General features: G+C 39.7%; 1 protein-coding gene across 7 annotated transcripts in view; it reads right to left on the reverse strand.

Annotated features, from left to right (window-relative positions):
• Positions 1–23,091, reverse strand: part of FARP1 (FERM, ARH/RhoGEF and pleckstrin domain protein 1) — a 210,864-nt gene that overhangs the window by 47,407 nt on the left and 140,366 nt on the right. For 5 of the 7 annotated variants that reach the window (XM_074859395.1, XM_074859394.1, XM_074859391.1 and 2 more), the window contains exons 3-12: positions 20,456–20,560; positions 15,895–15,937; positions 14,718–14,796; positions 12,197–12,294; positions 7,238–7,352; positions 5,942–6,089; positions 3,223–3,318; positions 2,558–2,721; positions 1,496–1,564; positions 700–775 (exon numbers count right to left, since the gene is read on the reverse strand). In XM_074859395.1, the coding sequence (XP_074715496.1) occupies positions 700–775; positions 1,496–1,564; positions 2,558–2,721; positions 3,223–3,318; positions 5,942–6,089; positions 7,238–7,352; positions 12,197–12,294; positions 14,718–14,796; positions 15,895–15,937; positions 20,456–20,560 (993 nt within the window). The remainder of the gene's footprint in view (positions 1–699; positions 776–1,495; positions 1,565–2,557; positions 2,722–3,222; positions 3,319–5,941; positions 6,090–7,237; positions 7,353–12,196; positions 12,295–14,717; positions 14,797–15,894; positions 15,938–20,455; positions 20,561–23,091) is intronic. The other 2 variants (XM_074859393.1, XM_074859392.1) reach the window with 1 other exon arrangement.

Here is a 23,091-nt window from a genome sequence, read left to right on the forward strand (position 1 = left end):
GAATGAACTTGCATCCTGATCAGCCAAAGAGTGGAACAGGGTGAGGCCACTGGCACTGTTTGTGCTTGTGGGAGTGCTGTTTTCTGTTTGTGCTTACCTGTGTGGCTGGCTATATGTATATGTATATATATATTGTATATATGCATTTTTGCAGGGCCTATAGCAAATACATGCTCAGCCTTACTACTGGCTGGACCTGCAAACACGCAGCTGCTGCAATCTTGCCTCTACTGGGTTACTGATTCGCAAACTCCTAATGCATAACAGCTATTAACATAAGAAAAATACATTAGGTATCTACCAGAGATAATGGCTTAAAAGTCCAGAGCTATAATTTTTCTGAGGAAATAATTCTTCTCCCTGTTTAATACAATAAAACACCTTGTCACGGACAACCAAGACTCCCCAGTGAAAGAAAAGAATGCAATAACCAGCTACAACCTAGGACCCCAGCAGTAACACTATGGACTGCAATTTTTCAGATGGTCATTACTACAGCTCAGACAAGCTCACTATTTATATTTGTCTGGTTGTCTGGAAGCAATGCTGCTCCACAGCAGAAATGACTCTGTTTCACTTGCAGAACCTGAAACTTATGACACCCATGGCTCCTAGAGTTTCAAAACAGCAATCAATGCAGGGTAATCTAACAAGAAATGTTTAAAAGGCATGATCCAGGGTTTCAACAACATCACTGACTTGTTTTGGCACCTCTGTATGCTGTTCTGAAGGCTGTGCAGTCAGACTCCTGATGGAATGAATCTTGCTGTGTTTCCTGGAGATAAAAGGAAAATCACAGTAAGAAGCCATTTTGTTTTTTCCTACAAATAGGAATCCAGAGACATGCCTCCTTTAAAACAAAACATTTGAATAGAAGCTTTTATAAAAGTTTGCTCCAAAGCAGATTAACATTCCTCCTTTCTGTAAAATTTAAATGCGCTATGTGTTGCAAACATACCATTGTAAGAAAAGGGAGAGGGACTGAAGCAAAAATGGTCTATCACCAGAACATGAGTCATAAGCAATGAATGTCATGGTCTTTGTAGCATTTTGGCCATTACTTTCAGCTCACCATGAGCAAGATGAGTTCAGACAGAACTGGCTCTAGCAAGTTGGAAGCTTTCCCTGGAGACCTATACCTATTCCTGTTACTTTCAGTTTTATTCTGAGGTGAACATCTCTGTTCACATACATTAACCACATCCCACCAAAGAGGGTGCAAATCAATATGGGAGGAAGTTACCTGGGATGGTAGGACACTCATTGCTGAAAAACAGATTGAACACTATTGATTTTAAGCAAACTACAGGTTATGCCAACTTCTGTCAAACATTCAGGACCAAGGGGATATTATACAAGTGATAAACTGTCAAACCAACAAAGAAGGAATTTTTTTCTTGGACTGGTACTGAGATCTTAGAATATAACTAACTGGAAATCATGACTTTTCTTGGATTAAAACATATTGGCATAGTTCATAGTTATTTCCTCTCACCTCTCAAACTGCACTTTTTTGTGCCCTCCTTCTTTAACATAGTCAAGAACTTGCTTCTGAGTCCGACCACTGGAAGAAAACCACAGTTAATATATTTAATACAATATACCACCTGGTCATCATAAACATGTATGTGACCTGCATATGAAGTCACAGCAACCAGAAAAGTACTTATCCCTATCAGCAGAAGCTCACATAAGATCATAAGGAAGGCGACCTCGTCAGATACACACAGATTTTTATCACTTTGCATGTTACTTGCTTCTTTTTTTGCTATGGAGCTACTTTTTGATGCCATTTCAGAACTGCTTTAATTCAGCTGTGTGCCCTTTATAGGGTACTACATTACTGGGAAGTCACCACAACAGAAAGTGAAGCAGGGGTTAAGTTTTCCTCTCATGAACAAAAAATATTTTTGAATCCTTCTGAGTCAAATACCCGCCTTACCTGGTATCAGTAAACCCTGGAACCAAGATGAAAACTGCTGAAATCTATTTCATGACTCAGTTGCTACTATTAAACACATAGCTAAGCATATATACATTTTCTGCAGAGAGTTAGGCTGGAAATTGCCTTCTCCTCTTCTGCTACAGGTCACGAAAAAGTAGTGAGAAAGCCCAGCACTTCCTATTGTGCAAAGTTATAAACTCCAAAGGGAACTGAGAGCAGTAAAGGAAACCCACACCTCAAAAATGCTCAACAGAGAACTAAATTCTTCCCATTCATTAGAGGCTTTCAACTAACTGAATTACCACAAGGCCTGGATAAAGTTACTGAATGTATGTAGCACAGACCACAGTGAGTAGAGGATGTAGCCAAAACCTACTCTCCAAACCAGGAGGTAAGTTGAATGCCCCTACAGTCTTCTATTTACTCAGGCAGAAACTTAACAAGTGATAGCTTGTTTACTCACTGCTCTGGCTGAGAAGATGCAATGCAAGGTGGGAGCAAACTACAATGTAAAAAGGGGAGCTGAAAATAATAGGTTTAATCCTAGATCATTATGGATGTGATTTTGAAATGGGGCGGCAACAAAGGTGGAAAGAACAATGCAGGTCTTACCTGAACCTAAATGATGAACCTCTAGAAAAAAGAACAGGTTTAGGCTTTGGTTTAGGTTCCTCAAAAAGCCTGAAAAAGGCATGATGCTCCACACAGATCTTCCAGAAAGACTTGCAAAAATCTCGACTGGCCATAAGGAATTCCAGGGTGTCCTGGAACGAACTCTGAAAATTGAGATAGCATTTGCAACGTAAGCAAGCAAGCAACATACATTACGGAGATGCACTGACAAAGCAGGCACCATGCTACAAAAAACCCCCACTTTTTCCCAACTCATTAGGTTTCAGGCTTAACAGGCCCTGTCCTTCCCACTTTGAGACACCAGTGATCTGCCTGACAGTACTAGGGCTATTGCTCAAACTTCCTTTCATTGACAAATATGACAGAGATAGAGCAGTGGTCTTAACATTAATGAGAAATAATTGATGATATAGTACCAGAGTTGCATCCAGAAGACAACTTTGTGACATTTAGTTTACATGTCCTTTGCTAAGACTGCTCACCTGAGATGCCAGGTTGATGCGTGCAGTACCAACAGCGAACATTAGCAATTAATTAAAAAAAAAAAAAATCTTCTTGAGTGATAAACACATATGTTTGATATGTAAGTAGAAATCTACCAAATAACCTTTCATCAACTTCATCAATTCCTGACAAGGACTTACATTCACATCAGGCCGTAGTTTGATAAGAAAACGTTTCCTCTTGAAGCTCAGCTTTCGGACCTTAGCCCAATTGAAGGCATTGATCTTGGTGTGACCCTACAGAGAAGAAAGCCAGCAGAATTTAAGCATTCCAGATCTGAATGGAGAGATCTAAACCACTAAAGAAAGCTTGTTATAAATTAATCTATTCACTTAACTTGAAATTATGTATTTCTTATCATTCATTCTCTGACACCGCAAACCATAAGCATCTGGTGCTGTGACTGAAGGCAGGTACTTATTGTTAAACTCTTGCATATTTCTAGAACTAGGTATACCGAGTTGATGTGAAAGTATCTGACCCAGTATCACTGCACAAAACAGAGCAGCACAGCTTTTGACTAGATGATGTTATCTTGTTCCACTATGCAAACTCAGATTTTCAGTGGACTAAGTCACCTCCCAGAAGTGTCACCTCCTCTTTCCACCAGCTACAGAGAATGCAGGGAATCCAGACACATAACAGATGGGGTAGATTTCCTTCCTCCCTGTCTGTCTACAGGGCAAAATAAACACCCCTTTAAATATATACTTAACTGGGGGAGAAAAGCAGCAACTGGAAGTTTTGTATTGGAAGTACAAAATAGTGGGAGTATTTTGACCTTTCATAGCGAGCAACAGAAGTAAAAGGAACCTAAATAACTTACTTGTCTCTGAAGAGTCGTGAAATGCTTTTCCCAAAAAAAAGGCAACCAAAAACGAGAAGCAAACAGCTAACCTGAGAGGAATTATCTTCAAAATACTACAATTCCCAGCCACTGCATCATCAGCCACTACCCCCCAGAAGTCTCGTTCTTAATGTATGTTAGAAGGTATTGGAGGTATTATTTTAAAATATTTATTACAGCAGTTTGTTCAGTAAAGACTTCAATACAAACATGCTTACAGCACAGCACAGGAGTTTTGGGGAGCTACTACAGGATTGCTAAATGTAGAAACCCATGCTGATTTGGGTGCCGTTACCAGACGGACGTAGGAGTAATGACAGTGTGATGATCTCTGCTAAATCAACCTGCTGTCTAAGAATCACATAATTAATCTCCCCTAGAATATTCAGCAGAACTGACACTGGTTTCTAAATAAATGGCAGGCTTTAAAATAAGTGCCTGACTACTCTATGCCATTTATGAGTGAACCTTTATTTTCCTTGAGGTCTTCATATTTCAATTTCTATCAGTTATATCGAAAATAAAAAGATGAACTTAAGACTCTTGCCCTATGAAGTGCTTGAAGGAAGCTCTAAGCCTACTGCCAGACACCTATTGCTGGGCAGACTCCAGCAGGTCAGAGCCTGACTGCCTTTTCAGCATTCAGTCTTGGAGCCTGATCCAGCAAAATTTCCAAGCTTTTCTGAAAGTTAAAAAAAACCCCTGTTTTGAAAGTGCCGAACACATTAGGACAGGAAGAGATGACTGAGTTTTACAGCTTTACAAATCAGGCCTTGGGCCTTCAACCAGCAGCTACATCTTTATGAAAGGATCCCAGCTGACTCAGTGAGGTCCATGCTGTTTTGTGTGGACATATATTTTCAGCTTAAGACAGTCTTAATTTATAAGGCTTTGCAATTCATTAATTCAGCTGATGAAAATACTGTCAAGTAGCAGGGGAAGGGCCAGAACACACAATTATTTGAATTATGTGCATTTCTAACAACATCCTGGTATTCTCATGTTTCAACCTATGCTTCAGTTTTGGCATTCTACTAGCAACCCATTTAGTTATCAGGGTTTTCTTAATTTTATTTATTTACTTTAAATTTAGATCTCAGAGCATCTGGGTCATACATATTTCTAGGTTTGTTTGTTGCTGTTGGTTTTCTTTACAAAAGGACTCAATGTACTTTATAAGGTTAGAAACACTAGTATCTTAAGCATAGTCAAACAGTTAAAATGAATAGTCTTTTTTGACAATTGTAAAAACGGACATTTTAAAAAACAGTTTACTTACTGTTTTTAACACAGAGTAAAGTAAGTAGCATTTCAGATGCTAGTAGACAGAAGTTCATCTGAAGTGAAAGCAGTCTACAGTAGCTGACTATCTGTACCTTCACAACTGTAAAAGCCCAACTTGTTATTTAGGTAAGGGGAACTGCAGAACAAGATTTTGATAAATTTATGGGGAGGGGATGGGGAGGGGAGAGGGAAATCTAAGGAAATACTTTGGATCTTTTAGGGAAAGAAGTAGGATTCATGGATTCAGCAAAGACAGAATGGCCAACACTGGTCAAGAAAATTGTAAAAACTCTGACAAAGTAACATTACGGAGAGCTTATATCCACTACCTACATCCTTCTCTATGTACTCCAGTTGTCTGTTTTTTTGTCCCTGCTTCACACCTATTTAGTATGCACCATGCCTGCAAGACCTACCTGCTCCTATATGTAGGAGGTGTCAGCATGACCAGACTGCAGTATGTGAGCTATGGATCAGTTTGCATCTAGAACAGCACACTGTGGCTGTAGATGGAGTTCTACCCTGTGCATGCAAATAAGGTAAGAGACCCTGGAAGTGAAGGACCTAATGCAGCTATAAAAGGTTTAAGGTCATTGTTAGAAAAAAATTGGAAGTTCCTGAGTTTTCCAAACCACATTTTTAGACATGGCTGACGTCCTGAATTCTTATTGCTGTAAGATATCTCTCTGTCTTAAAAAGTACAAAGTCGTGCCCTGAGCAGCTCTAACCTGAAACACCAGAATGCCTGTGTTGGCAACAGCCAGGTTGATTTTTGTCCCTTCCCTGTCCTTGGCTGGATGCAAGCGTATTCCATACATCTCCAGCCGACGGGCAATCTCCAAAAGCTGGAAGTCAGACTCTGCTGGTGTCTGTCCCCTTGAGAAAGAAAACAGAGGAGACACACAAATTCTTCACACCTTTTAATAGAGATCAACAGGTCCTCCAGAGAACAAAGAGACATTTCATCAAAGAGACTGAAACCTGTCAGAGTATAATATCCGTATGGTTTTTCTATGTCCCCAGATTTATATCAGCCAGAACAACTTTATCTCAGTTTAAAACATACCAAAGAATCCACAGATTTTAGTCTATAAGAAATTTTGATTGCTCCAATTCTGAGACACCTGATACAGCTAGGTTTAACAGAATTCACTACCTCTCTGTATTTTTCATTGAAAAAACACGCTGTATTCCTAAGAAAAATTATAAATAGAAGTATGTAAGGATGCTGTTAATTTTAAAAGTGAATGCAATACCAAAATGAAGTAAACCAGAAGACATAAAAATCTTAACATAAATGTTGGGAACCCATAAGCACTAAAGTAATCATGATGAAATTATGCAAAAGTTTTGATTATTACTGCTGTAGAACTCCCTATACTACTCATATCTAATTCAATGTAGTTCAAAATGAAACTGTTCAAGTCTCAAAGTGGTCTCAACAGCAAAAAAATACCTTTCTATGCCTTATTTGTAATTCTTTTATCCATTTTCTTACTACTAGTCTTGTCTCTAGACCTTAGGATACCAATTTGCATCATCATCTTGAATCCTATTCCCCCAAATCCTTAATTCTGCAAACACTTTGTGCTTTTCCTAAAACTACCATTAAACTGCTTCTTCACCCATCTCTAAATATAGCATGGAAAGGTGAGAAGGCAACATTCAATGTCCTTGAAATCAAAAAGACTGCTGTCAGAAGTGTCTGACTAATCAGTCGTCATTTCCAATCATACCTGCATGCACAAAATCAGCAGTGAAGCATTTTGTATGAAATAGTCTGTAAAATAATGGCATGCTTGAATGAATATCAAAATCAATTGCTCTTTAAACATCTTGTTATGATGATGGGAGAAGGGCAGGAGTAACCTTCAGGAAATTCATAGGTTTGAATGTTTTGAGAAGTAACCTTTGAGAAACTCAGAGGTCCAAAATCTCTTTTGTACTTATGATCTAGCATATATTTACAGGAATTCTTTATTTAAAGGAAGAGAAGGCCAATAACAAGAACAGGAAAGTCTTACATGTGGCTACGGTGAAATTCCATAATCTTGTCTTCTAGTGCTTCTTGCTGAGGTATATACTTGTTCTTCGCTAAGTGTTCACGGTCTATGGTTTCATCAAAGTCCCCAATCTCAGCTATGGAGAATTTCAAGAAAAGTCTATTAAAACATTATATTAAAACTGAATTCTTCGGGCAATCCAAAAGGTGCAGATGGCTGGGAAGAGGCCAGAGAAGCAAACATAGTTTCTTGCATGCTGTGGCATGGTTTTTTGATTCAGATTCCCACCACATTATCTTCCACACATTTCTCCCTTCTCCTCAGTGTTAGTATCCGATACATGAGAGGAAGCCCAAGGATTCCCCCCATCCATCCCAACCAAGTAAGTAGCTGTTGGATGTCAACTGAACAAACGAAGCCATCACAGCGCTGCCTTTACTTATGTGTGGGATTCGGGCAGGTGTGACAGGGAGGACAGCACTAATTCAGCAGAACTCATCCATCTCTCTCACACGCATCATGGTGCTTGGGTGTCTTTTCCTGGAGCAGCCAAGCACAAGCTTCCTCCTCAGGCCCATGCCCCACACTGTAACCTTTTGGGGAAAATCTGAGAGACGGTTTTGTTTGCTTATTTGAACACAGGCATGTATTCCACCTCATGGGGTTATGAAACATTTGTCTTCCTCTAGTTTTGCAGCAGTTTGAGACACATTCTGTCTCCCTCCTCCTCAAAGTTGCTCCCATCTGCTGCAGTTATTCAATACCATGTGTGCAACAGTATGTCACACCCACCTTTTATTTTGCAGCCCATTCAGTGAGAGTTGAGATTTCCTTTTTTTTTTTTTTTTTTTAAATTTTCCTTTTCTTTTTTTGGGGGGGGGGGCGGGGGGGCGGGGCGGCGCAGGCAATCTATGTGGGGATGCCAGATTACTATCTTGTTGCCTGCTATTCTTGGAATGCCTCTGAAAATCTTGCTATTAGCTTTTTCACAAAACAGTGTAGCTGCTTCTGCCTGCAAACCTGCTGGAATAGCATATCACTACAACAAAAGCTGCTACCTTAATAATGTCAGTGAAATTAAAATACAGCACCCTCAAATTAAATCCAGGTTGCAGTCAGACATGTTGTTGTGCAGTTGACTTAGGATATCACAGGCCCAAGTTCAGATGCTTGCCTCATCCTCACCTTATTCTGTCTGAGTAAATGAACCCTTAAACCAGTTGTGTCCAAAATCAGTTGGTTTAGAAAAAAAGAAAGATTTCAGATGATGTTTAAAACACCGTGAGTGATTTCTGACAAAAGTTTGCCTGGGATCAGATGTACCCGCAAATGAAGAGGGGGAGCAATAACCTTGCATAGGCAGGGAAGATGGGGACCAAAGCATCTATGAATGACAGAGCAGTAGCCCTTCAACCCAAATTGCCTGCAGCCACATGATGACTTTTTATACTTTGGAGGTAAGAGATGGAAAAGAGTTGATAACTGAGACTGACTGACTTCCACCCCTCCTTCATCCCATCTGTTCTGAATCATTCTTTGGGACAACCGAAATACTACAGAATCTTTGAGATTTCTCTTTTGTACAAATGTCCCTTCTGTCTCCATCTCAGAAACAGCTCCCTCACACCAGTTTTACTCACCCTAGCATCACAAATCTTTAGGGTCTGTTTTTAACCCTAGCTCAAATGAAAGGCAAGTTTCTCTTTAATGAAGCCGTAAGCCCACCTAGGTTTGCAACACCTCAAATAACAGGGGCCTTGATTCTTTGAAATGCAGTTCATATCCTGTACGTCCTTGTACATGGATGGACTTAAATCACCTTCTGCAGGGCTTTCTTCAGAGCCAAGAGTACCTCTACACGATTTCTATAATGTTCTCTACATTTGTCAGCTGTAAATCCATTATCAAAATTGTCCTCCTGGCTTTCAAGTTACTTCTGAATTTGTTCTCTCTGACCTCGTATTCAATAGCTTTTACTTCTCTCCTTAGTCCTCCTTTTCCACCTTAAATGCCTTTCTAGTAGCACTCCCTGTAGAATAAGAGGGAGTTATATTTTGGATATGGTTAACCTCACATATAACTCTTCTTTAAAATCTTCTCATGTGTTTTAGCCGAAGACGGATTTCCACTTATGCTCCCTTTTCTCTTACCTTGCAAGTGCATTACACCACGCTGTATTCTGTCTGCATTAGCAATTCTGATATGTCTAATGCTTTATATTTCACCTCTTTTCCTTTAATCAGTCCATCTTCTTACTTCACATACTCACTTTACTGCATCATTTGCAATATCGAAGTGTCCTCTCACTTCTAACGCTTTCTACAATGCTTTTAAGGTACTTTTAAATAGAATGTTTCAAATATAAATTTCATTCTGTAATATACATGTTAATTTAACAGAAACCTATTTGCTGTCATATTATGATTTCATATAAATAACAGTCTGTAACATTGACATAAGCTTGTAGACGTAATACGGAAACCGCTCGTAGGTACAGCATCGATAAGACATACAATACCTAACCTCCTGCATCCTCAATCTTTCCACTTTGATATCATTACTCTTATCAGCTGTCTAGTTTTATTTTTGTTGCAGACAAATACGTAATATTTTTTGCTATTGAATAATAAGCTAGAGAGAAAATAAATACAAAAGACAGTCATGTGGGTAAGATACAGCTATAGAATCTTACCAGAGAAAATTTTCACAAGGAAATGTTAATGAGAAACAAGATGGATGAGACAGTTGTAAACTTCTAGCAGAGGTTTCTAGCAAACATTATTACACAAAAAAGGAAGAGAGGAAAAATCATAAATAGCAAAAAGCAAGGTGCAGCTTGCAATGAGGAGATGGCGAGGGGAAGCAGCACTGCAGGTGCACCACAAGGCACAACATCCCTCTCTCCAAAATAGCAGTTCAGATTGTGTGAATACTGTCTCACTTCTGCATGATGAATCTCTCACCTCTCTCCTTCTGACATGATGGAAAAACTCCATTTTTCAGTACAGAAGTATCTTATCTTACTCTTCCCATAAGAAGAGTATTACCTGATTCCTAAAAATCCCAGTTCAGAATCACTCTGCACCTCACGCTCACAGGTGAAGGGGACGAAGAACTAGAAAGATTTCAAATGCATCATGATCATTTCCAGCAACTGAGGAAAATTATTTAATCCAACAGTTTAATGCATCTCAGCAGCATAAGAGCCATTTTTGCACGCTTTGAAATGAACGCTTCTTTCCAGCCTGCATAGGTGTGTCAGGGGTAATGGCCAGGTCTGTAACAGAGGAATTTTGAAAAAACACTGAAGTAAATTTGAGTTTGACTGTGGGGAGAAGGGAAAGGGACAGCTTCTAAAGGTGAAAGGACATCCCGTATTTTATCCTCTTATGCTGTTGCTTTAGGAAAACAAGCAGTTGCACTCTGAGCAGTTCAGACACCAGCGCTGTAGATGGTTCAGTGAAGAACTTAATTGAGTAATCAATAAGAGATGAGTAAGACATGACATAGGATCTAAGCAGAAATCACAAGGAAAATAATGCATATAAAGTATGAGAGCTCAAGAGAGGATGATCGTGAAGAAATATCTTAAAATGAAGAGACACACATGCATTAGGGTGTCCTCTTGCCAACATCTTTCTTTGGTGCAGAGGTATTTAATAGGAAAAGTCACCCTCCTAGAATGCAGTGTAACAAATGCTACTCAGTTTCCCCCAAACAATCAAGACTTTTTTGCCTGAGATGAAAGGAAGTTAGAACAAGCTCAACCAAGGAAAGAACTACAGTTGGCATGCTGGACACTGTAACAGGAAAAAACTAAAAGACACAAAAAGCTTGCTAGCCAAGGATTTAATTTTTTTTTTTTTTTTTTTTTTTAAGTCTGTACTGCAAAAATACTCAGTTTTAAAATGGTACAAGGAATAGAATTTCACAAAGGCTGTTGTACAGCTTCTTATTGCTACTCAAGTCACCCCGGGCAACGATGACCATGGCAAATAGAAAAACATGCAATACCTGTCTTTCCAACAGCAATTCATGAGAAACTGCCCTAACACTCAAACTGACTATGACAAAGGATCACGAGATTTATCTATTCATCACTAAAGAGATTCTGAAAGTCTTTGTTGACTGCAATTTCCATACAACAGCATTTCAGTGGAAATATGCAATACTGAATTGTACAATGACCATTCAAAACAATGGTCTATTCCAATCATTATACATGCTACTAAGTGTTTTTTCCAAATGTTATTCTCAAGATGAGTATCCATAAAGTCTTGAAATGGAAAGCATACACTGCCTTTCAAGGGATCTGGAAGCTAAAAGAAGCTTTGATGTGAAGAACAAAGTTAATATATGATTCTACTGAAGCTCGAAATCTGTTGTGTTTTTCTTCTCTATCAGTTTCCTCTTAGGACTGTGATTTAGTCTGGCATTCTAAGCACGTTTATTTATGACATTTTATAGACAGCATACAGATCTTCAGGAATTTGAATGCTCTGCTGACACAGAATCATAGAATCATTCAGGTTGGAAAAGACTCTTGGGATCATCGAGTCCAACCATCAGCCCTACTCCACAAAGTTCTCCCCTACACCCTATCCCCCAGTAGCTCATCTAAACGACCCTTAAACACATCCAGGGATGGTGACTCCACCACCTCCATGATACAAAGTATAATAAAACAGGAATTCTGAAGAATTCAACCTGTTTGCCACGACCTGCAAAGTTTGCTTTTAAAATCCTCATAGGCAGACTATCAAATCCAGTACTTTAAAAAATGCAAATCCAGTGTCCAAGAGATCTTCTTTATTTGAAAGAGTATATTATCTGTATTTGAATGCCATTATAGAGAAATACAATAAATTGCCCATATGGCTTAAATCTGTCCCTACAGCAGCTATGAACAGGTAACCCAGCAAAGCATGTCCAACAATCAACCTGTTTATCCTCCTGGAAAGAAGAAAAAAGGGAACTTACACTGTACTATGTGCGAGATTAAGAGGGCAGTGCTGGTATCATTACACGTTAGCCTTCCCTGTGCCAGGTCCTGCTTCACTTGCAATGCAAATAGGTACCTGCAAAACAGAAGTGAACAAAGAGTTACACAAAGCATAAGGGAAAGAGGGAAAAGTATTTCAGTGCCAACTCTGGTTTTGACTACATGTTCCTTTCACTTTTTGGAATCTACAGAAGTGATCTGAATTTCCTGTTTAGAGGCTAAATAAAACATAACAGATACTGTATTACAGCCATTAGAGTCTTATATGGTGGCTGCTTTGCAGAACCAAGATATCTCTGTTTTTCTCTCTCCTTCCTTCCCTTGGAACCAGAGCAATTAGATATGACAGTGGAAGCAAATGTGACAGCTATTAAGTGCTCAGCAACCGCACAGCAAGCAGCACTAGATAATGGAGCTGCTTGTAACTATGAAGAAATGCCTGATAAACCAGTGATTTAGAGGTATCAGTTAGTTCCTGTAAAATACAAGGAGAACTCTCAACTTCCACCTTGGCACTTACCTGGAAACGAGGAGCAAGATCTTGATCAAACAGCTCTAGCTAGCTCTGGTACTTTTGTGGCCCCATTAACTGCACCGCCTGTGCACCAGCCATTTTTAACATTGCCTCCAAACTATCTCAGCAACATAGGGCAATTCTACATCATTGGTTTAAGTGCAGAGACAACATAGGTCCATGACATTATTTCAACATTTAAATTTCTCCTAGCTTCAACGGGAATTGAAATTGCTTAGTTCTACCCAGCACCAAATTTTTCCCTAGAAAAAAAATGAGCTAGCAGTGGGCATTTCTCCTGCAGTTGGTATGAAACCTGAACTGGTTAGACATCTTAAAAACCCTTCCAAAGACTGCAGCTCCTCTGGAGAACTCATACTAGGATCTCAATAGTTTTTAATAAGACTAGATTTTAATAGGTTCAGTGAAAAGCTCTCATTTGGACAGTGAGTTTCTGAATGAGAAGATGTAGGTAAATTACATGAAAAGGGCAAGCTGATTTGAGGAGTATGGAAACATGCACAGTACATGAAATAATACAGGAGATCTAAATAATGTCCTTTTAGAACCTGCAGGCATCTGCCTACCCATACAAAATTCACCCTAGTAGAAGAACAAAGCACACAAGTGTTGTATTCTCTGCTTCTTCAAGTGATGAAGCTGTTCCCTGCAGATATGCTTTCCCATCCTACACGCTGCTGTGTACATATATTCAAGGTCCCTAGCATACACATTTAAAATCTAACCAAAAGAGTCATTACGATTCAGAGACACGTCTCCAGGTGCAGAAAGAGCTCACCAAAAATCAAATTATAGTTCACATACTAAGCAACTGATATGCAGAATATCTATTTGGAAACAGAAATGTTTCATTAGCAACATCACTTTGTGAGTTTTCATTCATCCCTTTATTGGTTTTACTCAGTCTTTCAAGAAAATATTCCTTCTACCTACCCTACCTTTCTACTTTTCTCTGTCCAGGCCTGCAAGAGATATCAATAATATCTTTTTTTTCCATTCCATTGCTTTATTACCAAAATAAAACAAGACAGAGATAAACACAGAATATCACAAAGTGGGACTTGTCCTTTATAAAGCAGGTCATAAGGACAGAAGAACTCTTTGTGGAAAGATTGAAAATAAAAACTAATAGTGAAAATACTGAATCAGAATGGAAAAATGTAATTAAAAATAATAATATTGTAGATCGGTAAGAGTTGAAAAGTTGCAGTGAAGAAATACTTCAACAAAACAGTGTTTCTGACCATAAAGGAAGGACCTGTTAATAAGAAAGAACCTTAATAGGTTCCTCATATACATATTTATTCACAGAGAAGTATGACTCTGTGCCAGTGCAGTGTGAAATTCAGAGCTTAAACGAAGTTTTTGAAATGCACTGAAAATAAACACACCTTTAAGGTACTCTTCTGCATATATGTGCATTTTTCTCTACCTTCCTCTTTTCATTTTATTCCCTCTCCTTTTCATTTCTCCATCTTCAAAGTCACACTTCCATCTGTGCAAACCTTTGGCATTTGTGTTGGCTGTACAAATAAGGTCCAACGCTGCTGCAACTTGGCAGTTCATCCAAAACAACTCTCTCCCAAATGTGATGCAATCACATGTGTCCCTCAGCAGAGGAGCACCCCAGGGTGCCAACTCATCCCTTAGCTCCCTTCCAATACCACTGCCAAAGGGGCTTGGAGAACTACGCTGCCAGACTGCCTTCTCTTGGGGTGAGCAAAGCTCTCCCAGGACCCCAAATCCAAGGAGGCAAAGGACTCTTGCACTTTGTGGAGTCCCTCAGCACAGACTGCAACCAATCTTAGGGCCTATTTTTCAGGTGCATTCAAGGTGGGGGCAAATAGTATCAAGCTAATACTAAGAGGCAGCCATTGATCCTCACCCAACCGTCTCAAATTCCATGTTCTCCCCTCTGTCCACCAGAGGTTGAACAAAGAAACCCCAGTCATGCAGCTACTAACCTTGTCAGTTCCTCCTGCAGCTGAGCATGGTCAGGTGGGAAGAATTTTACCACAAATTTTACAACAACGTGCTTCGGTCCTAGAGGAAATGTCAAAGTAAGTTAGTGAACATCATTTGACATGCTGGCCAAATTTTATTACACAGAATGATGTACAAGGGATGATTCATGGAACCTGCAGTGCATACATAAATGATAACCTCCTGTCCTTTGTTAGTATTCAGGTTATTTAGAGATTGCACAATAAAATTTACACAATAAAATAGAACAATAACTTGGTTGAGGGATACTCTGCCAAAAGAGAGTCTGTTTTTAGTAATTACATCAGTTGATCAAATAAAATATGTGTGTCTATCCTCCTTGCTTTAGAACAGGAAGGAGCTAAAATACACTCTATTTTTCAAGTCCACTAGTCAATTACTATTTCTGTTTTAACAGCAGCACATTTGTTCTGACTCTTACAAGTACGACCACTGACAAAAGCCTCTCTCTTTCGGGAGAAGGAGAGGTGCCAGAGCATACATTCAGACTATTATGACCAGAAAGGCACCTAGGAAAACTTAATCTCAGTGGTAAAGCTCAAATAAATTAAGAACTTTGCTGGTATTTGATGGAGAAACAAAATCACCAAAACCTTCCCTGTTCACTTCTACTCTTCCCAGAGCTGATAGCTATTTACAGTTTCCTGTCCTTTCCCACCACCCACCATAACTTTCCCTGATGGCCCTACCCTCCTGGTCTCAAGACAGTTCCAAGTTCTGCAGCAATGTCCCACACAGTTGTAATATATTTGCTAGCTCCTTCCCAGTAATAATGTCTTCCTGTTCTTTCTCTTTTATCCCGATTACTGCTGCCTTTCAACAATGTATGCTTCCTTTAATCCTGCTTTTACTGCACTCTTTTTTTCTCTACAAAATTGTTCCCTCTATTGTCACCATTGGCTCTTCTAGTGACTCACTAAGCCTCAGACTCCTACTGGGTCAGGCCCTTCATACGTTCTTGTGACATAATTTCACAGCATGCAGAGTACATCTTTTAAGAATAGACCACAAATAAAAGATAATCCAAACAAAATTCAGTGAAGAAAGTTGAGAAGATAAAGATCCCAACTGACAGAGTCCTAATTTATTCAAGTACTCTCAGACTGACAAAATAAATGACAGCAAGGAAGTACTTACTTCTAATCTGTTTCATAACAGGCTTCAAAAGATCAAGCCACACCTGAAAACAAAAGAAGGTGGTGTCATCATCTCTGAACAAACTACCATTTGCAGAGGAGCATTTTTCATTGCACTACTTAGATTATAGTCACTTATTTATTTTTTCCAGTGTGGTCATCATGCTCTCCCTAAGTATACATAGTAGGTTTTCTCCCCCAAACTCTAGAAGATGCTCAGGAAACAGCACTGTTAATGAGCTGTCACTGTGGCACAGCTTTTGAAGCAGTACAGATTCAGAAAGCTGGAAAACAGTGAGGAAATCTCCTCCTCACTTGTCTTGGGATACCAACAATCACAGCACATTTGGTCAGGAACCACTCATTTTGTGGAAAGAACAACCGAAACAAGGAGCTCAGAAAAAGACAGTCCTACACTGTCATTGTGGTTCTCACCCTAATTAATCCTGAGAAAGGCAAGTGAAAGGGGCTTTCCTTTGAGTTGGGGACACTGGGCAAACAGAGAAACAGAAGGCAAACACCTCCTGGTTTTGGGGACCCAACAGGAGTCTCACTGTGAGGCCTGGGCATAAATGTGGAGGGAGCTCTCTGCCTTGGCTACATGGAGATAAAGGAGCCTCACCATCAACACCCAGGGAGCAACGTCCTCTCAGGTCAAGGGAGCGAGGCAGACAACAGCACAAAACGTGGGTAGGAGGAAGCTTACTTTCAAGCTGTGCAACATTTTCTCTTTTCTATAAACCTGGGAAGCTCAGGCTTAGGCTTTCTTAATTGGGGACAGTGTAACTTCTGCATAGAGTTTACTTTCATCTGGTTTTCAACAACCCATTTTTTAAGACAGTGTGTGGGTCTTTCCTTCAGCTTTCAAAAGAGAAGCAGTGGGTGGAAATACAGTTTTTAGAGCCTAAACCCCTGTTCCGCAGTCTCAGTCTGAAGGGCCTGGGCAAAATGTTATGGAAAGCCGAGGGACAATCATGCAGAGGTAAAAGCCAGATGAGTGGCAGGGCCTGGAGAACTGCGACAGCTCACAGTCCTCAGCTGGTAACTGCCTATGCCCAAGATTTGTATTTTGTTATCTCACTAAATTGTATGGATTCTCCCTTGGAGACTTCTGGAATTTGTGGAGGAACATCCTACAACCGTCACAAAGGTTAAAGTCATTAAAACCAAATTAACTGATTCTTCCTCTAGAAAAGACTGTGTATTGAAATGAAGACATCTTCAACCTTTTAATAATTTTAGATTATGCAGAGACTGAAACATATCATAATATCCATTTTAGAAAATCACCTGAGAAGTCAGACTGGAGGAGGCCTGCTTTAACTCCTCCAATGCTGTTTGCTATTTTCATCATTACTGAGTGCTTCCAATTAGCAAAGACCTCACATTCCTGTCATTTCACACCCACTAATGTTTCTCAATGAAATTCTTTTTTATGTTTCTCAGTCTATGAAAGTCTGGGGTTTTTATTTTTTTTCAGAAGGGCTAAAGAAACTTAGTTATCCAAGAATAGGAACACAGTGTTTATTACACGTTAAACTGTTTCTGACACTTTTTGGCACTCCAGTAAGTTAAAACTGTTTTGTTTCAGAAAGTTGACATGTACAAAATCTGCAACGAAGGTCATGGATTTTGCCAAGTTTAGTGGGGAAAAAAAATAATCTTGAATATGAAGCAGGCAGTTTACAAGAATATGGGAGTAATGTATTTTACTTGACACAAAAAAACAAAAAAATTTTCTCTCTCTCCAGAGGGAGTTTATGATACAGCATGAGCATACAAGTGCGTCGCTCCTTTCTCCACTTTCCCAATCATCCTACAAGCAAGCTGGACCACACTGCTGATACTAGAAATGTGCGTATTGAATGTGTGCAGGGAGAAAGATGGGGCAAAATGAAGGCATTACCACTATCACCAAACCCAAGCAATCAAAATTTATGCATTATGCAACTCCCACAATGTATCTAAACACAGCCAATCTGAGACTGGTTTATAAACTGGAAATGAAAAATAATGCAAGGATTCAATTAAGAACCATGTTTTCAATTTTGTCTGGATCTACAAAGGATAGATTATTTATTTTTTAAACAAAGTCTGGCATTCCATGATAGTGACCAGATTTCAGCAGCTGGAGAATTGGGGCAGACATCAAGTGTGATGAAACTCTGTGAAACCCCAGGCTTGGCAACAGTGCCTCGTTTCCCCTTGTCCCAGAAGGAAGTCAGCCCTCAGACCCTCCACATTCATCTCCCATGCACATCTTGTCTGCTACAAGCATGGCATGCTTGAATGTATACAGCTGCCAGGCTTCCTGACATACTACTGTCATTATGTCAGATATGAGGTCTGGAGCCTTACATGTTGAAACAAACACAGCTGAACTGTGAATATATGACTTCATGTACATATGATTACATCCAAACAAATATACTCTAAATATTTATTTTTCCTTTTACATTGCACTCTACATTGGAAAAGGAACTCATTCTCTTCAGATGATGAATGTAAAATACATGTGTGTTTTATTTCTCAGACACACCATTAACTGCAATTTTTATTTGCATAATGCTTGAGTTCTACGTTATGGCCATTATGAAGCTCAGAAAGTTTTAAATCCCACAGGAACACTCATCTCAACTGCACCATATAAGCTGGTTACTGTAAGCGTAAATATTACTCTCAGAGCACTGCTCCACATTGAAACGACAACTCATAATCAAATCTCCTGCTTCAGAGTTTCCGAGAGTTGCTTTTAGGTGGTTGAAGGTGTTACTTCCACTGAATCTCACCATTTTTGGGGCACAGCTGGCTAGATGTGGGCAAGATTTGGGAATTCTCCCTATTTCAGAAACAAAGATTGGAACAACCAACTTAAACACGGACCGGTGCTCTCAGATACTTGGTTAATATTTCCTTTTGCAAGAGTAGGGGCCATGTGAATTACCATGCTCTGGATGGAGGCATTTCCCTTCAGGTCAAACTGGCAATAGCATTAAGGGATTTCTTCCACCTTCCTCTTCATCAGAGCCCTGGCTCCTTGACTGTGACCGTCTGGACATATTTCAGCCAGTCAATTCCTGCCACTGATTGGACCTCAGGCACTGGCAGCACCTCAATCTCTCCTGTGTTCTGCCTCAAACAAATAAGCCATTTTGTTTTCACAAGACTGAAAACTGTTAGTTTACTTCAGGTCTCTGAGCAAAATGCAGAGGGTCATCTATTTGAAACTTAATAACCTGTGAAGTAGAGAAATGTTGATCAAATGACCTTCTCTATTTTCTAGGAAACTAAAAAGCAACTGTATATACACAAGACATTAGGATTTGTTTCAGCTTTACATACATCAGGAATCTCAGTATGTCATTATCAACATGGCTACATGGACTCTCTGTTGTAATAGTACTGTACAGCTACACTGTTTTGAAGTGTTATGTTAAGCTCTCAAGTTACTTAAAGCATTAGCCAAGGGTATCTGGCAGAATACAAAACTTTCTAGTAAACTGTGCTTCATGTAAATCTGTGCAAACTGTGCAAACTGTGAAGTGGCTCACTTTTAAAGATCAATGTCCATTTCTTAAAATTTCCTCCTTAACTATAGTTAGCCTAAAACATTATGATCACTAGTGTTCACTTTTAGTGTCTACGTACAACAGATCACTGCAGCAGCAGATGAATACTCCTTTGTTTCTTTTGTTAAGAAATACCGCTCCTTACAGAAATTTTATATAGATGGACAGAAAATAGATTTTTTTTGTAACTGCCCAAAGTCATGTCCGTTTAGGTCAGTCAGACTACTGGTGCAGAATTCACTGAACAGGCAAGAAATCCAGTACACACCAGAACGTACTGGTCAAACAATCCAGGTAACTAGCACACATGCCAGTAGGTCACACAGTAAGTCTAAAGTGAAACAAACTTCAGAAAGAAAGTCATTAGAGGCTGAGAAGTCATTAGCCTTTGACTTTCTCTGTTACATGATAGTTTCCACCACAGAAGTATTAGTGCAACACCTGAATGTTGCCAGCACCTGCTCTCAGAGACAGGACCAGGACACCTGGCCTGTGCCACATGGCTCCCCAGACAGGACTTGCATCAATTTATTTGGGTTTTTTGGTTTTGCTTTTCTTTTTATTAACCTTGTTATATTTAATCTATCCATTTTCCTGCCCCACAATGCTTTTCATGGAACTGTGTCACAATCATTGCAACTTCTCTGTCTGTGGAGAAAGACTATTTCTGCTTTCCAAATTAAGCAGGACTGTAAAATCAGAGTTGAGACTCTGCAACAGTCCAGCCTTTGGCTTCTCTACTGCAACTGATAAAGATAAAATGCTTTTCCAACTTGTGTCTGAATTGGCTGTTACTTTCAACACAGATGAAATCTGACAGGAGTAATCAAAGTTTAAAAAACATTTCTTCAACTCCAGCAGGCAAGAACATTTTTTTAAAAACAGTCCTTTTTTTCTTTTGGAGATTGAGGATTAAACATAAGTAAGGAGCAGAAGAAGAGAATACAGTGCTCATAAATGTGAAAATCAGCTGAAAATTAATCTTATACATACCATCATCTTTTTATGATCTGGAAATTCAAGGCCAAAATAGTCGCCTTCAACAAGGTTCAGATGGTTGCAAACAGCATCATGCAAAACTTTCCCTGGAGCTCTTTGCTGTGGGAAGAAAACAAAGCCTAGGGTTACAAGGATACTTTTAATTAGTGGCAGAAAAATTATTGTGCTAACCAACTGTCCAGCAAACAACACTGTCAAAAATAGTTTACAAAATCAGTGGATATTCCAACCATACCCACAGGGCAGCTGACAATAATTACACTAGTTCTAAAGCAGCAGAAAGTATCCATCCCTCCCTGGATGGCAGCTCAGAATCCATCTTCAGTGCATTGTATTTTTGAGGGAAAAATACCATAAAATAGAAGAGGTAGAAGAGGGAGGATTTAGGATATAGTTTTCTTACATCTGCCAAGGCTAATTTCTACTGTGAATTTTGCAAGATAGCTATTTCATCCCATGGAGCTTCAAGCTGTGTCAGATAGTGTTATGTGCATCTGTGTACAACATACTGAAATCAAAACACTCACCAACAGACCTGTCATACAAAACACAAGGATCTGAGGGTTTGCTGGACTTTGCTTGATAGGCTTCAAGTCCTGGGTTCTGACTTCATATGGGCTTATCCCGAGCCACCTGTTGCGAGGCATTAGGGCTAGTCAAGGCCAGTCTGTGCTACCCTAACAGAATCGTCAAGTAATTTGGAAGAGTCAAGAGCAAGTATTCCTTCCACACACTGAAGGTCTTCCCTCTATAAAGACCAGATGTTCTAGCCCAATATTAGCTCCCAGAACTGCTGCTTTGCTGATTATAAGGATTCTTCTCATCAGCACGTCAGTTAAATCCACACCTGCAGCAAATACTATAAATTACAGCTCACCAGCAAGCCTTCAGCAAAAAACACTGTTTCTGTATAAAAAGGCCAATCACTGAAATCAAATATTTTTGTTCCTTGGACAAATGCACCTATTTTAACTCAAGAGGCCCTGCAACACAGATCTCCGCTCACTTCAGAACAAGTAATAACTCATTAAACTGTAGAAACTCCACTGGTACGGGAGACTCATCACACCCCAGATGAGTGCCCTTGGACTCAACCTACAGAATGGCCCTTTTCCTTTCTGCCCAGTAAATAATTACTAGGGCAAAATAAACCAGCAGCAACCAAGTGAAGAAAAGCAAACCATTAGAGGTGGGCAGTCTGGTCAACCTGGCTCAGACCTGAGCCTGAGCCCACGTCCTGGCATCTCCAAGCAGTGCCCGTACCAACAGGCTACTTGCGAGTGGGCAGCTGCTCAATCCTACCTCCTCCCCGATGTGTCACTATGCATCTTGGTTTCTGTTTCACTGGGATACCAAAAAATAAATCCCCAGGTTTCTTCCACCTAGGGCAATACCTGGTTTTCAACCACAACCCAAAGTACAAAGCACCTTTCCAAAGGCAATTTATCTAACATTGTCTAATATGAATTGTGAAAAGTAAATACCCAGTAGTGAGGCTTATACCAGAGAAATCAAAAGGATGACATTTTTCTAAGGAAGGCACAGTATATATGTGCCACCACAGTGGTGCTGTCACCCCAGTGACTCAGGTCACGATGACTGAATCCTTCAATGCTGGCTGCTTTTGAAAGACAGAAGGGAAAAGCCAAGCTCACCTCCGCAGGAACTTGCTGAGCAGGTTTTTGCCCAACATACCGTCAATGCCTCTAACAGACCTATGCCACCAGGAAGCAATGCTCACTTAGATTATTTTATTAACTGTTTGTTAATGTTAGTTGTAGCAAACATAAGCCTCATGAACACTGTCAGAAAACACATCAAGAACAACTGCAGATAGAAATACTGATTTTTTTAAGCATTTGCCATAACCAACCTTGCAGTAGTAATTCATACCAAAATGCCAAATAAGAGGATACAGAGAAGCTGAGGAAAAAAGACATATATTTTTCTAGACAGAGCACTTCTGATCTGACGTAATGCCATCCAAAATAAGTCTCAAGTGCAAATATATTTGAATACACTCACTTCACGTTCTCCAGCTTCATTAAACCTAAAGCATCCCCAATGACCACCGCCCAACCCATGCCAGCCATTGCGCCTTGTGTGTCAGTTCTAACAGAAAGCTTCCCACATTTCCCACTCCATGTGTCACTGTACATAGGCACATCCAAACATACATCATCTCTTAATGGAAAAGCTTCCCAGTAAGTGCATTTCATTGGAGGTAACAGAATAATATTAAAAAGACATTAGATTTAGTGTAATAATGATAGTAGTTTACTGCTCCACAAATACACCTAGATTTAGAAACTTCAGGCAAATGTTCCTGCTCCCAGACTCATCTCAGGCCTCCACACTTTGGCTGGAGCTGCTAGAGAGTGGAAGGACATGTTTATCAGTCACCCTCAAGGCAGCAAGAGGCAGAGGATATTTGCTTTCATCCTTATGCACAACCAGAAAAATGAGAAAGTGCCTGTGCATATGTGTATATATGTCTTACTAAAGTACCTGATGGACTCCAGTCTGACAAAGACCAAATTTCATTGTCCCTCCCGGAAAAAAAAGACATCTCTGGGAGCATGGAGATTTTTGACCAATAGGAAAAAAGGCAATGACCCCACATGCATTAG

This window comes from Strix uralensis, chromosome 2, assembly GCF_047716275.1.
Source record: "Strix uralensis isolate ZFMK-TIS-50842 chromosome 2, bStrUra1, whole genome shotgun sequence".
In the NCBI taxonomy this organism is placed as follows: domain Eukaryota; kingdom Metazoa; phylum Chordata; class Aves; order Strigiformes; family Strigidae; genus Strix; species Strix uralensis.